This window comes from Hippocampus comes, unplaced genomic scaffold, assembly GCF_001891065.2.
Source record: "Hippocampus comes isolate QL1 unplaced genomic scaffold, H_comes_QL1_v1.1 scaffold237, whole genome shotgun sequence".
In the NCBI taxonomy this organism is placed as follows: domain Eukaryota; kingdom Metazoa; phylum Chordata; class Actinopteri; order Syngnathiformes; family Syngnathidae; genus Hippocampus; species Hippocampus comes.
In genome coordinates this window covers 1,645,259-1,661,754 of record NW_017806159.1, presented here as the reverse complement: position 1 = coordinate 1,661,754, position 16,496 = coordinate 1,645,259, and the positions used below count along the sequence as shown (strand labels likewise).

General features: G+C 42.4%; 1 protein-coding gene across 1 annotated transcript; it reads right to left on the bottom strand.

Annotated features, from left to right (window-relative positions):
• Positions 1 to 13,010: 13,010 nt before the first annotated feature.
• Positions 13,011 to 15,650, bottom strand: LOC109531207 (NXPE family member 3-like; the record flags this gene model as incomplete). The annotated part of the gene is given in 4 exon segments (XM_019895357.1): positions 13,011 to 13,522; positions 13,707 to 13,913; positions 14,008 to 14,078; positions 14,863 to 15,650. Coding segments are annotated over 4 exon segments (1,578 nt in total), but the record flags the coding sequence as incomplete, so codon positions are not given.
• Positions 15,651 to 16,496: the final 846 nt, after the last annotated feature.

The window sequence follows — 16,496 nt, the reverse complement described above, 5'->3', positions numbered from 1 at the left end:
TATATATTTTTTTTTTTTTCATTGTTACATGTGGCAAAATATGCATCGCTGTAAAACACAAAACGTGAATAACTCTCATCCACTTGGTCAGAACTTGACAAAACATGAAGAGATTCAAGGTGCCTGCTACTCGTGAAAATTTATATAGATACCATTTTCTTTACATAGACGTATGCCCATTTCTCATTTGACTCATTCACTCCCAAAGATGTTTTTAAACGTCTTTTCAGACTTGGTCGAGAATTGGCTGGTACTGAATGAGTTTTTAATCAGAAGGGCTCCTTTACATATTATCCTTATATAAGTCTGTTATTCCTTATTTCCTCATTACTTTTATCAATCTATGTCTTCTGTATGCCTGTGTCAAGTGTGTTGAGAGTTGTACAAGCAAAATGTGCAAACAAACAATGACAAAATAGCTAATTTGTCAGACCCTAACCGGATGACTTTTAAAGCTGTGTCAAAGCTTAAATAAGTCACTTGCAAGTAAACAAAACGACATTCCGTCTGTAAACAAGAACACGTCGTGCTTCCCGAAGAGCTGAGCTTGCGCGGAAAGCCAAACACTGCAAGCTTTATTGGACGTAAACACAACTCCCGAGGTACTCAAACAAGTTCGTTGAATGCATATCCTGATGGACTCACTTGAAAAGGAATTTAAACTGTGATGTACAGTGAGCATCCATTCAGGCTACCCTGAAGCTAAAAATTAAGATGAAAAATAAAAGGAAAACCAGGTGGTTCCCATTGGCGGTCTCACAGCGTCCAGCTTTGCAGCAGTCAGGATGTGACGACCCGGGAAGCATCTGGAGTTTAGGCCTGTGTGCGCCTCAAGCTTTCGAGAGTGGGGCGCTTGCTCTTAAACGCGGTTTCCACTAAGTCAATCAATCAAACTTTATTTATATAGCTCACACACACACATATTCACAAGATTTTAGAACTGGTAGATCAAATGGCAAGACAAAGCTGTCAGGAAATACCAACATCAGTGAGGAAGCACGAGAGGTGGGGTAAGAACAGGAATAATTGTCTCAGTTTGGTTTGCTGGTGAGATAGGGCCTATCCCATCCCACCCTGAACTGGTGGCCAGTATGACCAACAACTCTTCACATTCACACCTGTGGACAATTTTCATTGAAGCCGCACAAGTATTGGGTGACGATTCAAATATCACAAGTCAAGATTCAAAAACTGACATTAGCGCCGTGAGCCAGACGTGCCGACCAAACGTCCAACGGTGCTGTTCCGAAATGTATCAGAGTAATGTTATAACTCGCGTCTCCAGAGGAAAAGTGTTGATAACGCAAAAGGGCTGAACTTCGAAAGCTCGTGGGTGTGACGCAGTTACAGATGTGTCTCAAAAGAGTGCTGCCAAAGCAATCTTTAAGGATGGTAGTGATGAGTTTATTTTGCTAAATCGGGAGTTAAGTTGGCCACGTTCTATGCTGGATGCGTGGATTGGCAAATTGCATGCTACTGCATTTTGGTGAATCAGTGCTGCTAGGCCAGATTAGCAATCCTATCCCCACATACCACATGTGTGCTTGCTGACATAAAGTTCACAGGTAAGGTTGCTAACTTTCACCCGTATTGTCTTGTCATGTGTAGGTGGAGGAGGGGGGGGGGAAGAAAAATGGTCCATCAGTTACATTGGAATGCACTTATGTTTTGGAGCGTTTAAGAAGCTACTAGCATTACTTGGAGGTGTTGCCTTTCTCACCTTTTTGGGTGTTTTCTTTCTGCCTGCCTTTTCGACAATAAACCCCATTGCACAATCTCAAGGTCAACGTGAAAAAGCCACTCGGGAGAGCACAGATGTTTACCAAGGTCAAACGTTGTGAATTTGGCTGAAAACCAAAGAGCACAGCTTCATAGCTACGCACCTCCGGCATACGCTTTGCTTCACAAGAGATTTATGAGGATTTTCACTCTTCCTTCATAAAGTTTCATGAAGTTGTTTTTATATAAGCGTAAAAACCATGTGGTAATCATCACAAATAAGTCCTTTTGAACAATTGGGTCATTGTAGGAGAGCACATTGATCGGATAAATTGACCAATACCTTCAGGCTTTGTCATCTGGAAAGCTCTGAAACGACAGAATCTATTGTGATGAAAATCGAGTGACGAGAGAAGGGGGTGATCCCAAAGGTCCAGACACACACACACACACACACACACACACACACACAAAATGATTACGCAAAATGTTTTACCTTTGCTTGCACTTCAGCACAATAACAACAGATAAAAACACAACAGCCACGAGGGAAGTAATGAAACCATTTGATGGTCAAGAAAAGAACGTGAACAAGGAGACTGGCGGCAGCAGTAGAGACCATGGTTAAATTTGTATTTTTAAAGGCAACACAGTCTTTTGTGGTATTAAATCGTGACACACAGCCATATACAAGTGAGATACACAACCACAAAAAAAAAAAAAAGACTGATGAGTAAGCAGATGCAGTGTGCTGGTGCTGGTGCAGATCTGCTTCTCATTACGGAGGGATAGAAGAGATTTTGAGAGGAGCTAAAAGGCTGCCATGACTTTATCTTCTTAGACTCCCCAATCCACCGTCCTAAGCCGTCTCTCCCTGGACCTCCTAGCCACACGGTCCTTCTTCTGCCGGTAAATGTGATCACTCACATCAGGCAGCAAGTAGCAGGCACTCCATATATCAGGTCTTAAGTGGAAGGCTGGATAGGCATGATTTCCATCCATCAAAACCAAAGTGACAGGCCTTCGGTGGAAGTTTTTTTTTTTTTTTCAGAGTAGGCTTTGCCTGGATCCTATCAGAGGCAGTCGACCTGAGTCAAGTGCCTGTCAGGGAAAGGGAACTGAGTGGGGGGCATTGACTTGTGAAACCGATGGGGATGGAGGAGGGTGCGGAATGGGGTGGGAGTGGGGGGGTGTTGAAAAAAATGCCTCCAGTGAACATTCACAACACTAATGAGCAAAAGAGTGTGTGAAAAGTCCGCTTTCGGAAGAGGTTTCCTGTGTATTTTCACACTCAAGACGCACACAAAAGAAGGATGGAGACGAGGATGAAAAGCCCTGAAAGACACATCCTGCAACAGTTGCTTGGGAGAAAAAAGGAAAAAAAGGAAGGAGGCTGTGATTGTTATTATTTGTCTTTTCTTTCACACAGTTTAGACCTCGCAGAGAAAGAGAGAGAGGTAGAGAGCTCCGGCGCGGCTCTATTTGTAGACTTGTTCCGTCACAGCTGCTGATATCTATTTACCATTATTCCAACCAGCTGCTAACGTTTGCCATCACATCCTGAGCGTTTTCTCAGGCAACGGTGCGTCAACACTGGGATTTGGTGATAATAAAGCCATTAATGTGAGTGATATCCTTTCCCACCAAAGACAGATTACAATTGTTATGATTATGTTTTTGTGTTGCAGGTGGGGGGTGTTGGACAACAAAACAAAGGTTTTTTTTGTCAGTCCCTTATTCATGTTCAATGCTCAATTGGAAATTTGCACCTCATTCATTTTTGTTCGGTGGGGATACTTTAAGCTATTGATTTGTCTTTGGCTTTATTTAGACACAAGCATGTGGTGTGACCTCTTTTATGCTTCCTTATTTTTATGAGGACAAATAAATTCCACATATCAATACATTGCAGGTAGTGACAGACAAATGAAAAGTTCTTTTCTGTCACAATAAGCGCACGTGCGCCTGTGTACAAAAATAGAGCCGGAGGTTTGTAGGATGAAGGATGAACTAACTGAATGTGAGGAGTTGCCATTTGGGGGAGGACCGTGTTGAGATCTCAGACTGAATTCTTCAGTACCGTAATGATGGTGAGTGCACAGTGGTCACACTGTGACACAGCAGTCCAAAAAAAAAAAGTGGGAGGGGGCAATTTAGTTAACATAAAGTGGTTCTCCAGTCGTGCTTCAATGCAATACTTTTTCTTCCTCCACTGAATATACTGTAAGCATGTCCAATTTCCTCACATTGTAAATGAGTGCGATGATGGACGACACGGCATATTGCACCTCATTTCTCAGTCAGCCTGTGGTTCCTCTGTCATTTTCGCATCTCAGTCACACTTGATCTGGACTTGTGGGTCTTGTCTCGTAATAGCTGGCCTGCTGTTAACCCTGTGACATGTGGCGCAAAAACAGGGGGCCATTTACGAAGCACTCAAAACACATCTGGCTCTGTTCAACACCAGTGAATCGATTACTCAAATCGCACCTTGCCGGTAAGCGTTTGCACTTTTATAGACTTTCTTCATGAAAATTAAATGATTGAAATGATGCACTCTTGTGGTCAGGTTCCGGAGGTTGCTCAGGATTTTGATGAATTAATAGTATTAATTTGCTGAATTAGGCTTATTCTCTGGTAAAATGAATATACAGTTCATTCATACATTTACAAGTTACCAGTGTGTGAGTTTTCATGAACTTTTGCCAGACCAGCTTGTATTTGACACAACTGCCGAGCTCAGACTCGCTTAGCTTTTTGTTTAACTTTTGGCAAGAAAGAAAATATGCTTCTATGCTCAAAAATGTCACTGCAACCTCTTAAGTGGTGTGGGGTGAACTCAGTGTGGCCTAGTACTGTTGTTTGCTTTCTTAAAAAAACTTGTGTAAATCTCATAAAGCGCCATTTTTAAGTGGAATAAATTAGTGTGGAAAATACTGTGGTAGCACTGTGCTACTAGGCTAACAATGTTGGTCAGTACCACATTTTCCGTGTCTAATTCCAAAATAGATTTTATGCACCTTAGAAGAACACAAAAAGTGAACCATATTGTGAATATTTAACACAAAACGTTAGCTAGGCAGCTAACAGAGTGTGTTTTTCAATTGGTTGTTTGCATGGTTGCTTGGGAAAATGGAAATGGCGCAATTAGCTTTCGCGTACTCATGGGTAATACAGAAAAAGTCTTAGCAATTGTCTGCTAGCAGGCTAAGTGAGTGCCAACAACAGTTGACAAGAACAGGCTGGCTAATTTAGGAAACCAGAAATGGGAACCCATCCATCCATTTTTGAAAATGAGAAGTTTAAATCAAAAAACATCTTCAAGAATAAAGGATGGCCTTGTAATATCGTGGCACCATGATACTCGTACGTTAGCTAACGTTGAGCTAATGATCGTGTTTGTCAAAACCAATCCTTCCCAAACACCCTTTATTAATAAAAAATATGTTTGAATATTATAACTGAACCCACTTGTATTTATACAAATAATTAATAAAATAAATTAATTTGAAAACAATAATTAAATAATTAATAAACAATTCAAAAAAGAAAATACATGAAAGGCACCCTAAAAATGTGGAGAGGGGGAAAGACCAAATTTGGAGCCTTGGAATGTGGACAAAATTACTCTGTGTGTGTGTGTGTGTGTGTGTGTGTGTGTGTGTGTGTGTGTGTGTGTGTGCGTGTGCGTGTATTTGTGTTTTTTATATATATATCCAGTGTATGCTTTGAAACAAGGGTGATGTTTAGGCTCTGTGCACCATTATATTGCTAAGCTGTGAATGAGTGTATTGTATATTTGGGTTTCCAGAAAAGGAGGACTAGCCTTTCTGGAGACTGGTGCCCACTTCCTGCAATTGAAGTGTCTGAAAATGGCTTTGCCTGGCTTGCATGGTGGGAGAACTGGATGTACAATGGCACAGCGAGATGGAAAATAGATCAGAGACCATCGACTAGTCCCTGACATGTAAACAGTCTACACTTCAAAACCCGGTAATTCTACACCAACACTATGGCTTCAAGTCCTTGACAATAGTCTGTGTAAAACCCTCTATTGCTGCATCTTCAACATGGGATTTAAGCTCCCCATGTAACATTCAGTTATAACAGCATATAATTAAAAAGCCATTTATTGTCTACATGTGACGTTTGCAATTTACCAACACGTCATGATGGAAGCAGCAATCGAAAACAAAACGTGTCCATGGCAGCGCATGTCTCATTTGTTCCATAGGGAAAGAGTTGAAGCAATGTGCACATCCTCATGTGATTAGTTGTAGAACGCAACAGGCTGCTGGCAAAAACACTTGGCCTGGCCGCAAACAGGGAGGTGAACAGTCGGAAGCAGATGGTGTGCGCAAAAGATGATTTGTTCAAAGGAAGCACTGACATGAAATTGACTCGTTCAAGCTTTCAACTCGAAACCTTCAAAATGAATTACAGACCTTTCTTGACAGCAGGAGAAGAACCAAGAGAGTCTTGTTCGCCATATCCTTCAGCTTTGCTTCCTATTCAAGACCAAACTTTGTTCTTCTCAGCCATAAAAGCGTTCCTCAAGGCAGTCAAAGGGAAGACAAGGCAGATATTATTGTGGGAGCTACTGTTGAGTCAGAGAAAAACACATCTGAGGTAGTTTATTGATGACAGATGAAGTAGCAATATCATTCGCCGTCACCTTCCATTTTCGGCTACTGAAACAAATGTATAGAATTGTAGTTTTGGCCGTTTGTCCATAAACCTCAAAAAAATCCACCCAAATTGACAACAGAGCACAAGTTGACCTCAAAGTCAACTTAGCTGAGTAGTAAAATGAAATGACACGCCTACTGGTTTCACAGCAATCCTTTGCCACACCATGTATAATATTTTCTACACGATTAACACGTTTTGTGTTTTTTTACACTTTAAAGCAGAGCATGCTATCATTAATTATCTGTACTGCTTATTAAGTTTATGATTTAGAAGTTTATTTATTGAATTGCCAGACACTGCTTAATCCATGACCCCGGAAAAGAACATTTCCTATTTTTGGCGGGTTGGGTAAAGGGTGGATGACTTTAAATTATGAAACAAATCAGATTTACAAGCATTCAAGAAGGGATTATATCAGCCAATTGTATTTCATTGTATCCAAGGAAGAAACCACTTCTGATTTGAGTCTTGAGCCAAGTTTACCACAAACTTAAATGACTTTTCCAGGCTTCTGAATTGTGGTTTTAATGGTTTTATTTTCAAGTACTCACAAAAGTTGAGGATATTTCAGGATGAACCTAAAATGCACGAGAACCACTATGAACTTCATTTGACCTTATGCAACCTTTTGGAATGCGTGTCTCCATGTTCAATGTTTCAGTACTTGGCAAAAAAAAAAAGTCAGTTTCCCTCTACTAACATCCTGTTTGAAGCCTCAGAATGGGAAGGTAGCCATTGTTGATCAACTGTTATGTCATTTGGGCTTAAGTGAAAATGTGAACAGCATTAAGAGGACTGTCCAAATAGCAATTTATGATGATACTAATGCAGCGTGTTATACCGGAGACAAATTCCTTGTGTGTTCTACATACTTGGCCAATAAAGATGATTCTGATTCTGATTCTAAGTGAGAAGAAGTACCAACAAAAAATACCAAAACAGTGAACAGCTGCCCAGGAGCATTAAGCTGGGACGCTCAATTTGAATTCACCTGTAAAAGTTATAGCACACGCTAGGTTCATCCTGAAATGAAACTGAAGCTATATCGACATTGATACCTATATATAGAAATAATTAGAGACATTTTATAGTTAAAAGATAAAGATTAGATAAATTGACAAATAGAATGACACGTATGGACACTGGTTTGTGTACTAGAAATACACGTGAATGTTGTAAATGTAGGAGACTGTTTATGTTATTCACTTGATTTTCTGTTTTGTTGCATAATTTTTGCTTTTCTGAGTGTCTTTGAAGTAATCGTTAATTTACGTTTTTTTCTGAGGCGGTCTTCGAACGCCTCTCGAGTCGAACGGCAGTTGTGAAGGCGAGTAGTCCAACATCGACGTGTCTGTATTCGCTTCAGTGTGAAACGAATTAATAAAGTGCATATTCTAAAAACCAACACGACAGCTCTGTTTGCTTCAGAGCTGCAACATAAATACACCACAGCAAGAATTGTCAAATCCTGTCGTAGGAATAATGGATCGGCAATTGAGTGCAACAAGTGAGTCCGGTAACACGCCACAAAATAATATGTAAGCTTTATAGTGTGAATAGATTCCATGATAAATGGCGCACAACGCACACATATGTCTATACTTCCCGTTTTCATCCACTGGTGGTTATTAATTTTGTGTGTGTGCATGCGTGCGTGCGTGCGTGCGTGCGTGCGTGCGTGTGTTTTCCTGGACGCATATACAAACCACATGAAGCCCAAGGCGAGCTCTGCATCTCTTTTGCATGACTGCTGCCATTTCATGTGAATTAAGTTGGAGGGCGCTCACAAAGGAAAAAAGGCGAGCGCATCAAAGGCAAAACACGGGCTGGCACACATCTGGAAGTCAAATCCCTCGCATGTGCCATCTATCCTGCAGCAATTGTGCGTCTGCTTCATATTAGCGTGCTACCTTTGTGCAAGCGCGCCAATACTTAGCCCTCTGTGTCAGGGAGGGCATGATTGGGGAAGCCGTCGATGTAATGGCCGGACTGTTCAAGATGTACAACAAATATGCTGTTCATGACGATATGTTTTAACAACACACACTCCGGCATTGCATAGTCATAGTGGATGGCGAGGCATGTGTTTTCCTCCGAGCTATGCTTTCAACACATGGGTTTTGTTGGTGTCCTCACTGGCATGTTTCACATTTATTGCGTCACAGTGTCCGCATGAATGACGCGGGGGAGACTCGTCTAAAGGGGATCTGTTGCATGCCACCACAGTTGTCGATTGCAGGATGTCATGCAGAAAAGGGGCTCGAAAAAAGGCATGCAGGTTTCCCTTGGCACTTCAGGCTGAGTTTCTGAGAATAGATGAAATGTTTGATGTAGGGACATCTTGTGGACGTTTGGAAACGTGCATCCATGTTGATCTGTTTAGCAAGCTGTATCAACTACAATCTACAATTTTCTCTCTATATCCGGCCATTTTCTATCGCGCTCGTCCTCAACTGGGTAACTTGAGTCTACACTTTTGCCCCCCAACCCCCACAAAAACAAAACTTCACACTCCTATTCATAACTATGGACTATTTTGAATTTTTAATGAACTTGATATGCATGTTTTGGGAATGTGGAAAGAAGGATGGAGAAACCACACGCGAGTACGTAGACAGGTGGCACGGTGGTAAACTGGTTCGCTCATCCACCTCACAGTGCAGAGGTACAGGGTTTGATTCTAGCTCCGGCCTTCCAGTGTGGAGTTTGCATGTCCGTGGGGTTTTCTCCGGGTGCTCCTGTTTCCTCCCACATTCCAAAAACGTGCATGGCAGGTTAATGGGACCCTCGAAATTGTCCCTTGGTGTGATTGTGAGCCCGACTGGTTTGTCATTGTGTGCCCTGTGATTGGCAACCAGTTCAGGGTGTACGCTACCTACTGCCCAAAGCCAGCACGCCCCGCGACCCTCGTGAGGATAAGCAGATTAGAAAATGTATGGTTGGATGGAAGTACGGGGACAACCGGAAAACCCCACACAGAAAGGCCTGACTTGAGATATGAATCCAGAGTCTCTCAACTCTGAGGTAGGCGATTTGCGCAGGGGTGGGCTAGGCCACATGTTTCCCAGCCTTTGTTGAGCCAAAGCACATCTTGTCAAAATCAGAAAAACCTCACAGCGCACCACCAAAATAAATGTCACTGAAATGATAAATGATCATGTCATCTCATTTAACTCTCTAATTTACTTAACTCTGGGTGAAGTCTGCAAAAGTGCAATATGTGTCCACAAAAATACAATAGATGACCTCTAAATGTTATATTTTGCTACTGCTATTGCCCACTGGAAATCTATTCTATTAAAAACTATAGTTGGTTACAAAAGGAGGCATTGGGCTAAGGAAAATAAAAATTTCCCATTTCAACTATATTTACCAGAAAAATAGAATTTGGCCTCAAAAAGTTACATTTTTGAAGACCCTTTAGATCAGAAAATATTTACACTTGGGAATGTTGATGCGATGTCTTACCGTGAAACTGCGACGTCTCATCACAATCAATGTCACTGACAGGTGAATCAATTCAGCAGACTTATCCACGTGCTATGCATTGTGCTATATATTTGAGATACTGTATATGGCAAACTACTGTTAGTGTGATGTTATGAAGTTCCTCACCAATGCAATTTACAACCACAATCATCCAAAATATTGTTCAATCAGGTCTTGAAATACAGCTTTTAAATAGGACCTCATGATATTGCGCAATGGTGATTTGTTTGCAGTAAAATGAAGATTGCAAATGTAAAAGTACCTATTTTTGTTGGTATGATTCTTTTTCATTTTGTTTCTTCTTTGTTTTATTTTTTACTCTGGTTTTGAGACCGAGTGCTTTTAGTGACACTGAGCAAACTTGGTGTTGGTTGTGGTGATGGTGGGTTTTTTTTTACAACACGCGTTGATGCGTTGGTGCCATTAGGACTCATGTGTTTTGGCTTTTGTGTAAACTAAACATGGTGACTAAACATACGTATTTTTGAAGCATGCAAACAGCAACAAAATGTCACTGTAAAGAGCGCATGTAAACAAAGCATTACAATTTAACAGTGACCTTTAAGACGGCACTGTTTGCTATTGGAGACACTGCTAAACAGCCATGTGAGTCAAGGAAACATTCAAGTGCACCCACCCGCGTGCAACCGAATGAGAGTCAGTCAGTATCCGAGATATATCAAAGTTTGCCTTTACAAAAAAATTTGTTTGCAAGGCAATGGTGTGATTGTGACAAAGTTCAAAAGTGCGACTCATCTTAACTCATTTGGAATGTAATTATTTTTAGTTAGGGTTGGCAAGGTCGTAGACAGGTTAGCACGTCCGCCTCACAGTGCAGAGGTGCAGGGTTCGATTCCTGCCTTCCTGTGTGGAGTTTGCATGTTCTGCCCATGCCTGTGTGGGCTTTTAGGTAGCTCATTAAATTGTGATAAAATCGTCAGGATGTCAAGTGCCCACTTCACGACACATTTGTGCTTCCGCCGCCATGCCAGGACTCTTGTGCGCATCTTGCGCAACGGCGAATGAAAGGAGCCACTTTGATTGGCCATGATTGAAGTCGGCAGTTCCGTCCGCATTTGCCAGTCTGCGAAATTACCAACATCGGATCCAACCCGCCTCAGCACAATGTTTCGCTGCGCGCCATAAAGGATTTGAAAAATGAAAATAGAACCTCTCTTTTTTTTTCCTTTCTGTGCTCTTGCCAGTCATGACGCATATAGAAACATTGCTTTGGCGCTACCTGCTGGCATTTTGGTGTCAAGCCGCTTTGTTTAAGTGAGGGCAAGTGCTTCTTTTTTTTTTTAATCCAAATGTATTTTCTCTTTTCTTTCATTGATGATCTGGACTGATGCCTTATTCTACACATCCATGTACACTCACAAGTATCCCTTAACTGCCGTATCTTAACAGGAAATGTGATCGGGATGCATTTCCACCCACTTCCTCTCGTGCTTTCCTTTCCACGTGCAGTTCATCAAGCTATTACATGTTTGTCAGCATCGTGAGAGTCGCACTGCCAAAAATCTCTTGCGGGCCTCAAAGTGATGAAACGATTTGCACTGAACCGTGAAGGCGAGCCGAACTCTGAGAAGCACTTAAGTTTCATTGTCAGCATCCAAAGTCAATCGTCTCCTTGGTCTGCAAGTGGAATACACGCTTGACTGGTTCAATAACAAATGTTAAGTGGGTGCAATACAGCTGCGAGGGGAAGTAATAACTGTTTTACTTGTCTAAATCAAGTCTATGCACAAGGATAAGATGATTTTTAGCTCCGCGGCTCCCCCTACAGCCATTGTTCAGTTATTTCCGTTTTTCACGGTCCTCTGAATAGGGATCGTCAGTCAGCACGGAAGGATTACCGTACTCGCTCTGGACTTTTTTGATCATTTACTGAAGCACTTTGCAGAAGCAGAAGTAGCAGAAGCAGTAGCAGTAGCACAATCAGTGGCAATAGCAGTAGCAGGTTAACCTACAGTACACATAAATGCAATAAAAATATACATATCTAGCTTTCTGCATTACAATGCAAATATGTATATAATTGACATTAATTAATACCTTCATTTCATAATAAGTTTAATAAATGATTTTACCAACCACGATTTCACACTATGCACTATATCGTCATCATTATTCTAAACGTAGGAAACCATACCCTACAAACATATCAAGTGGAATCGAACAAAAGGACTACAAGTCCCAGCGGTCAAACCCGGAAGTGAAGCGCCGGTATGATTAACCCCAGCTGTAACGCAAATTACTTAGTTTAAACATTGCAGTGCAACCGGATAAATATGACAACTGTGCAAAAAACGAACTAAATAGACATCACTGTGATTGCAGACTTTTGCCCACGCTGTGTAAAGTGACGATCGCGAACAGTAACTGACTGATTGCGATGCGGCTACATATCTGATAAAAGACAAGAAAAGCGGTACAAACATAACTCACCATTGGGCTGACGACAAAGTGAGTGTTTTAACTCACGAAACAAACTGCGATGCCGCTTTTTATACCTCTTACAGCACCAGCTAAATCCACCAGCCATCAAGTGTAATTTATCTTTAAGCCATTGTTTCAGGGATGCGCAACTGAGATGCTGGAGGGGGCCACAATTTTTTATCTGTGCTATTCGGAGTGTGTGTGTGTGTGTGTGTGTGTGTGTGTATCTGTGTGTCCGGAATTGCAATGCAAGCTGCAGCATACATTGTTACCACTTTTAACCATCGAAGTGAAGGCTCATATTTACCGTAACTTATCATCAAATAGTTGGCCTTCTTCATCAGTTTTATTTACAGTGATGCAACATTTTGTTGTCATCAAATCAAAACTTGAATGTGCAACCAAAGTTATACTGTTCAGAGAATAAAGTCATACTTTTTAATTGGAAAAAATATCCAGTAATTTCTCGCAAATTAAAAAAAATCACAATTTTTTTTTTTTTTTTTAAATAAAATGTCAAGTTGTAATTCCATCAATTACAACTTGACACTTTTTTCCGTTTCGTCGAGGCTTCGAGTATGCTATCACACTTTCAACCTCATTCATTTGACAAAAATGATGCATTTTTCCAAGTTGCATTACGGCAAGTAGGACAACTGTTACCACTTTTAACCATCGAAGTGAAGGCTCATAGGAGGGTGTACGTCGTGAGGTTCGCGGTGCGCCAAGCACATCTGCCAGGCATCCACCCACATAACGTTGATACCCTTGAACATGGCACGTAACACAATGTCCTGCTGCAATGTCACCCAGTCGCTTTTGAACAAGCTCTCAACCTCATTTAGGGCCTGAGGGTTGGCCGTGCGGACTACCACCACTATCTCTGGGGACCGGTCCAGGAGTCGCACCACCGCCTTGCGGATATGCCGAATGCGCTGTATGTACACCTCCACGGGGAAAGTGCTGAAGTGAGCCCAGATGCCGAGCGTCACCACCGTGTTGGGACCGCCGGTCAGGCCGTCCAGCTCGTTGGCGATGTAGCGCAACTCGTTGATCATGACGGGCATGATGCGGAGAGGTAGGCCATGGAACCGGTAATTGAGCAGAATATTGTGGGTGACGTCCACTGCCATAAAGGGCCCCGGCTTTTGGACTTTCTCCAGGGGGATATTCTTCAAGCCTGCAGGGCAGAATACAAAGACAGGTGATTTCTCCAGATGTCACAAAATGGTAGCAAATAACCCTCATTCATTCATTGTCCGAAACGCTTTATCCTCACTTGAGTCGCGGCCATTAAAATATATGCAAAGCGTTATCGTGTACCTACTTGAGATAAAAAGGTGTTATGAGATGGAAATGCTCACCCGGAAGTACAGTGAGTAAGTACTTGAACCACTGGCGCAGAGTGGAGTCGCCGTACATGTAGACTAATTTGTTGGTCAAACACTGAGTGATGGCAGATGCCTTGTTAAACTGGCGCATAGGAACGCCGCCCAATGGCCTCCACGAGTCCTGGTAATAGTACCCAGACGTCGCCAGCTTCACGGGGTCCAGTTTTTGACGGCTCCTTTCTTAATAGATGATAGACACAGTGATGTTGAAGAAATTGCACCCCCCCCCCTTCCCCCCAAAGAAGTGAATCATTCGTTTGAAGGTCTGCAGTACCTTGACTAGAAGGCAGCACATTGATGGAGTCTGTTGTGGAAGCGTGGATGGGAACTTTGACGTTCTTGCCACTGACATTAAAAAAAGCGAAAGGTGGATTAGAAAGGATGCAACAGGAATATCAATCATGCGATTCCACCATCACTTGCGAGAGACGGTGTTCAAAAGGAATATCGTGCATGTCATCCATGAAAAAGGAAGTACCCATCGGTGCATTGTACCGTATTTTCCGCACTAAAAGGCGCACCAAAAAGCCTTCCATTTTCTTCAAAGCTCACAGCGCGCCTTAAAATCCGATGGGCCTTGTGTATGGTCACTACGGTAATATGTCAACCCCAAAATGGCTCCTTGCTAGAGACATGCTTACAACGCAGAGTTCAAACTTAAGGCGATCGGTTTCGCAGTTGAACGCGGAAATAGAGCAGCGGCAAGAGAGTTCAACGTTAACGAGTCAATGTTATATAACTTGCTGTTGGTTAAGTGAACTGTGTCGCTGCTTTATTAAATATGTTTTACTGACATCTGATCGTCGCTATATAAATCGGTGTAGTGTTATGTTGGCATTTCCATGAGTGTAGCTCCATCTAGTGGATGCATTGTAGATTGCGTCTTATAATGTGGCGCGTCCAATATTTGAAAAAAATTACAAAATAAGCCATTCATTGAAGGTGCCCCTCATAATCCATTGCGCCTTTTAGCGTGGAAAATAATAAAAATAAAATACTTGGTCTTGATGATAGGTCATACAGGGATGAAACCAAGTTCTATATAAACAATAGTAGAGGTGAACTTTCCAACAGCAATAGCTAGTTCTGTTTGAAATTCTCATGTCAATCAATTATTATGTGCACAAACCTCTGAAAGAGCAAAGCCTCCTTTTTGGTGATGAGGTTTTCGGCGTAGCCTTCTATGAAGTGGTTGTATCTGGTGTCACAGCCGAGCCCTTTGGGCTTGTAGCAGTACCACTGCTCACCGTAGTGAAGGTCCGTGTAGTTGCATAGTGGCCCCTTGTCTGGCGGCAGGCACATGTTGCATAACGTCTTCTCCGAATGACGCCCATGGCGAAAGATGCTGGCAAAGAAGACTCGATCGGGCCGTTTCTCCCTCAGGCGCCGCAGCACGGTAGCGGCCTCGCTCGAGTGCACCATCATGACATTAAACTGAGCCGAGCCCTGCCACAGCAATGGGAATCGGACCGAATAAAGTCCGTTTTCGTGGTCCAACACTTGTCCAGCCACACCCGCCCTGTACTTTGGGGAGTGTAACCGAGCTAACAGGAAATCACCGCCGTAACGCTTGGGTTGGCCCTTGAAGTCACGCAATTGGACCTGCACTTCCAGTTAGTCGCCCACGTACCAATGCTGGTTGTTTTTGGAGGGAACGATTGTGAACAAGCTGTGAGCCGGGTCACTTGTGTCGGACAGGTCCGGTGATGCTGAGCCAGAGGGAGGATGGGGCCAGGCGATGGAGTTCAACAGGTTGCGTTCCTCCTGCTGTTCTTCGGGTGACAGTGACTTGGCCAAATGTGCACAGGAGGTGATATTGTGGTGAAATGTTTGGAGGCTTTCAGAAAAATGTGATGACTGCTTCCAGGTCTGAACCTTGTACATTGGTGACACTATATCATACTTCCACTTCTGAAGAGAAGACACGATATTTCAGAATCAGAATCATCTTCATTGGCCAAGTATGTACAACACACAAGGAATTTATCTCCGGCAATATAGGCGAGCTAGTATTGCAATAACAAGCAACTATGATTTAAAAAAAGACATGAAAAATTAGTATAGAAAGATTTTAAGGATGTTTTAGAATGTTACATTTGAATTATGGATGACTGAAAATCTGTGATTCCCAACCCCTGCGCGTTGGCACACTGGTGTTCCGTGAGCACGGTCACACCTCCCTAAATACAAACCACGCAACCGTGCGTAGGGCACACTTAAAATCGATTTGTAAACTGCAGAAATAAATTAAAAGCCTTCGTAGGAACTGTTCATCGCCTCCAGCCTTTATTTGGATTACCAACATTCTCCTCGTCCGAAATTCAACGAACACGCGGGAAAGAGGAGGCCGCTCTTCCCCCAACAGTGGATAGGCGGCGTACACCCGAGTGTCGCCAGTCAATCACCAGGCATGAATACACAAGACAACCATTCACATTCGCACATATGGATTCATTCAGGATAGTCAACGAAATTAACATGTTTCTAGAAATGAGAATATGTGCCACGAAGAAAGGCCCAAGTTGAAATTTCAACCCAGAATGTCTCAACTGTGATGCAAATAGTCTACCCACCCTCAGTATTTAGTTGTTTTTGTCAAATATAGTATACTGTATGTCTACCAATGAAGTGTCCATGAGCATCAGGTCAAAGCTAGAGACTCTGGGCTTTGTTTTTTTAATGGCATTGATTAGCAGTAAACGGCACATGTGATTTATTGTGCTCCATTGAGAGGTTCTGTCAAATAATTCTTCGTATTTTATG